The sequence below is a fragment of the Vigna unguiculata genome, chromosome 8 (assembly GCF_004118075.2).
Source record: "Vigna unguiculata cultivar IT97K-499-35 chromosome 8, ASM411807v1, whole genome shotgun sequence".
Lineage (NCBI taxonomy): Eukaryota > Viridiplantae > Streptophyta > Magnoliopsida > Fabales > Fabaceae > Vigna > Vigna unguiculata.
In genome coordinates, this window is record NC_040286.1 from 13,033,903 (window position 1) to 13,039,296 (window position 5,394).

The 5,394-nt window shown below is 29.1% G+C and overlaps 1 protein-coding gene across 1 annotated transcript; it reads right to left on the reverse strand.

Moving 5' to 3' along the window:
- Positions 1-1,136: 1,136 nt before the first annotated feature.
- On the reverse strand, positions 1,137-1,583 carry LOC114194860 (protein DOWN-REGULATED IN DIF1 11-like). Its single transcript, XM_028085267.1, has one exon. The coding sequence runs from the start codon at positions 1,581-1,583 to the stop codon at positions 1,137-1,139; it is 447 nt and encodes a 148-aa protein (XP_027941068.1).
- Between the last annotated feature and the right edge of the window lie 3,811 nt (positions 1,584-5,394).

Here is a 5,394-nt window from a genome sequence, read left to right on the forward strand (position 1 = left end):
ACACAACTTTTTTATAATGAACTCATCCCAACCTTTCACGATTTACTCGGAATGGAATTTTTTTAAAATTTGCACTAGTTTTGTAATATCCAAATGGAGTTGCACCACATTGATAAAAAAAACCAAACTTGAATATGTAAGGCTAAATTTTAAAAACTTGCAACTTTATAAAAATGGATGTATAATGCCCAATATATAGCCTTCCAAATAAATAGAAGCATACAAGGACCATTGAAAGCACATACATAGATAATGACCCATTCACTTTTGAGCTTCATCTACTTTTTACCATTATGAACATTACAACCATTTCAAATCTAAACAAGCTCCATCAAATGAAATTTCATTTTTTGTGTGAGCAGATAATTCTTGCTGAATTCCAGTTCTAAATGCTCCAATCCACATGTGATGTGATGTATATATCTAATCAAAGTCATTAAAATAAAAACAAAAATGGCCTTTTGCGAGTAGGTTGTTTCATGATTTCATTTATAAAGACTAATCAAAGTATCTACCATTAAACATAAAGTATGGTAAATAAACTAAAATAGTAGTCTAAATATACAACGTGTTTATCCGTAACGAGTGTATATCGATTAAACTAACATATTCAAATAATGTTTAGTACCCAATGCTCTCATCATAATATTGTTAACTTACGATTTATTTGGACAAATTTATTCCTTACGAAATTCCAAGAGAAAAAAATAAGAAAAAAAATCAATGTAACTTCTTTATAAGTTAAAATGAATAGATGCATAAAAGTCCACTCAACGTGAGTTACAACTCGGACTAATGTCAAGTGTACGTCAATTCAATTGTTTTCTACATTAGTTATTAAAGAACCTATGTTTAAGATTATTGAAGATGATCTTTATTTAGTCATATTTCTTAAATAATCACAATAAATAACTAATCCACAATCATTAATTAGTAAGAACATAAATAACAAAGCTAGACATTAACTGCCTTATAAATTAAAAAAAAAAAAAACGTTAGTGTTGATGAGAAGGTTTAAATGATCAATAACAATTGTTAAATAATGTTACTATGGTTTATTTTTTAATTAAGAAGAAGAATTAGACAATAAATTATAAATTAATAATATTATATTTGATGGAACGTATTACAAATTTTCACATGAATAAGTGTGATTGATGAGCAACGGAATCAGTAAAGGTTGCAGCAACGGGTTCAAGCGCAGGGCTTTCGAGAGAAACACAATCATTCCAAACACTATCACTTTTACAAAGGATCTGATTCTTCTTTGTCCTATAATCTGGCCTTTGCAAAATGTATTTTGTCATATCATCGTGGCATTGTTTTCCTACATCATTCACAAGCTTGTCACAGCATTCACAAGTAACGGTGTCGTTACCAAAAAATATAGCTGAGAAAATATTAACACCACAATCTGGGTACAACTTAGCAGCACAGTTTTGTAAATATTGTTCGTATGATGACAATGGCCTTGCTGCATCATTTGCTTCCCAAATCATCTCTCTTGAAACTCCTCTTTTCACCATTAAAGTAAGGCTAATTGTAAGAACTACTATGACACAAAATTTGTTGAATGTAGCCATGCTTTCGAATCATGGTTTTCAAATGCTTTGGAACACTGCATTTATACCACAATTTTCGTAACATTTTTACTTTAATCACTTCTCATAACTTTTATAATTCATTTGTGTTAAAAGTTTGATAAAACGTATGATTATAACTTAATTCATGAATCAACAGTTTTTCATATTCCTTATGTTTCCATGCAAATTAATTGTTTCAAATATAAATGCATAACACCTTCACAAAACTTACTTTTTACTTTATTCGAAAAAATAACCTAGACCTATATAAGTAAATAATGTGTATATGATGAAATCATATTCTTATATTTAAAGATAAAATATATTTTTAATAATCTAAGATGGATATATATATATATATATATATATATATATATATATATATATATATATATATATATATATATATATATATAAGTCATTCATAATCAATTTTATCATATGCGAGAAAATTATTCATTTTATCTTCTTCTTTTTTTCTTAAGGAGACATAAGCGTAATGACTCATTTTATATGACTTTACTCCGACAATACATAATTAGGTTTTTGTTTAAAATAGTGGAGACAAATAGAGGATGGAAAAGAAAAGAAAAGAATAAGAATAAGAGATAATAAATGACTGGAAATAGAGTTTATTTTGTTGAATAGAAAAATTATTTTACTTATTATTATTTTATGGTTATTAATATTATTTTATAAAAATAATAATAATAATAATTATTATTATTGTTAATAAATATAACTAAAGATTGTTAATACAATCTAGAGGTACTAAAATGTACTTTACCTCAAATTATGATAGTACTAAATGCGATTAGTCATTGGACTAATTATTTCATATTTTTATATTAGTAGTTATATGCTTATAATCTAATGATGCTCTTTATTTAACTAATTTTTTACGCGTACTTTAGCAGAAAGATTAATAGAAAAATAAATACCAAACAATTCATATAAGTTAGTATATTCATAAAAAACAATGTTTAAATATTTTCTACATATAAAATAGAAATATATATATATATATATATATATATATATATATATATATATATATATATATATATATATATATATATATATATATATATATATGATAAGTCAAACTAAGGTTAATAATTAAATAAATCCAAGTATAATGTCAAACACACTTTATTATCAAACACTACCCAAGATGTGACAATTGTGTAGTTATGAAATAATGTGATTGATGGAATAAAACTTGAATTATACAGGCGTGAAAGCTTACATTTAAAAGAGAAAGATTAAAATGCATGAGACTAAACATGTAAAAAAAGAAACAACTTAAATTCGACAAAATGAAGAAACTTGAAGTATGTCTTAAAAGCTGGATGGATCTATCAAATCAATAATTTCAATAGAAAACATTCTCCATGGTTGATTTTATAAGCTTGTGGCACGTGGAGATTATAGCACCACAACAAGAATAAGTTGCAAAAGAAAAGAAAAAATGAATTAACAAGATGGAAAGAATACACTACGTTTAGAAAGAGTTTCATAGGATAAGTGTTACGAAAATTCACTACTTGAAAAGGCTCTTCAAACCAAAGGCATGCTCTCAATATACTCAAAGTACTCTAAGAACATGATTTCTATTAAATTCAAGAGGAACTTTGACCCGCTTTTATAGAATATATTTTCAGCCAGAGGAGAATGAAATAAGTTTCAATCAACGTTTCTAAACGTGAATACATGAAAAGGAATTCTAGATGTGAACACAAAAATAATAATGACATTTAGTGTGAACATAAACTTAATAAAGATATTTAAGACAATGGTCATACTTAATGCATCACCAAACACATAATTAAATAAAAAATAACTCCTTAATATTAACACATGGATCGTTGAGACCCTACATAATCTTAAACCCATATAGACTGTCTATCTCAATTATAGACTCTTCAATTGATGCTAACAAAAGCTAATAGTTATTCTTTCTATATCCTATATATGTTTGAGTTGTTTCCATCTAAAGAGAAGATAAAAGCATGTTAAGATCAAGACAACTCATATCAAGCTTCTAGTCACCGAGGAATGAAGTACCTTTTTGTTGATGCAAATGTCACTTTCAAAGTCCTATATGCATCAAGATGAAGATAAATAATGTGATATGTAAAAGAAGTGTTTAACCAAAAATTTAGATTCAGTTTTACACTAGAAAAAAAAGTTGGATTGTTGAAAGCAAGCTATGAACACTAAGATTAAGACTGTTTATAAAATACACTAAAGCACATTATGTCATTAATAACAACAAAATTTGTTAAATAATACAATTGACCTACTTTTATATTGAAATTGTTAAAGCATACATAGCTTTCTATAATAGGTCAGTTCAAGGTAAAGCGAGTAAAGCCCTCGTTTTATGATGATAGAGTATCTTGTTCCTTTTTAAGATAATTGAATATGGTGTGAGTTGATAAAGAAAGCTAAGTGAAATCCCCACTAGACATTAAGATAGCAAGCTATCTAGATGTGAAGGTTCCTTTCATAAAGCTTAAGAGAAGAAGATGATGGATTGATTCAAAACAAAAAGAAAATGGAAAGCACATAAACCATAGAAAACCAAGAACAATTAAAGGAAGAAGAAAACATAAAATGGAAAGGAAAGAAATGGTAAAAATGTGAGAAGCACGCCATTACAAGGCTAGGCTAGAAGCCATGACAACCTTGAAGATGAGTGGATATGTGCTGCCACTTGCTATGCAAGATAAGGCTTAAAAGTATTCACTCCCTAGGGAGGAAACTCTCACAAATGGTTGAGACACAAGAGTGTTTTTACTTCAAAATATTCAACCCTTTTACATGTCTAGGAGCACCCCTTATATAGAAGAGTTTAGGGGCCTCTAAGAAAATAAAAGATACTTAAGGATGTCTCTACAAAAACCTAACCCTAGCTTCTAGAAACTAGGTCAAATAAGGTTACAAAAATGAGAGACAAAAGAGCTAACTATGGTGTGTGCAAGGCTAATTTTGTTCTAGCACAAAAGGAGACAAAGAATGTGTCTCATATGTCTTCAAAAAGTGACCAAAGTGTGCAAAAAACAAAGGAGACCAGAGGTACATAGGTACACTTATTTTATGTCTTTTACTTTATGTTTTATGCCTTTGCTTTACTCTCTCCTCTACATCATTTATGCTCCCCAATCACCATGCGCCACCTAGCATTGCTTTTTTACTCCTAATTAACATACAAAGCAAATAAACATAGATTAGCATTTGGCTTAAGTCAAGTCAACTATAGTCAACAAGTCAAACCTAGTCAAAGGTCAACAAGTCAACTAAAGTTGATTCAACTAAGTCAACTTTGGGAATCAAAAATAACAAACACAAATGAAAGGGATGAAGGATTAGTGAACTTCCTTTCTAAACATGCTTAGTCTTCTTAAGCATTTGCCTCCATCCTTGGTTGGGGTCAATCCTTCATCATCCTCCTCTCCTTGAGAGAATTTGACCACAAATTCTTTAAGCCTTTGTAGATGGAGCTTGAATTGATTTGGGGGAGGATCTGCGCCTCCCTTTTATGAGATCTTGTTCCATCCTTTCTAAAGGTTTACCCCTAGCTTTGGTTAGGCCATCTTTATTTTCTAGACTACTCTTCCTTTCTTGTTTGTGCTTTGGGCCTTCCTTTTTGGCTTGAGAAGAGAAGGAAGGATGATGCACATCTTGCCTTGGAAGAATTTTGTTTGTAGGCAAATAACACCTTGGTGAAAGCTTGCCCCTTTTGTTTTTCTTCTTTATCTTTTCTTTTTATATTTCTATCCTTATTAACTTCTTGAGGTGATAGAGG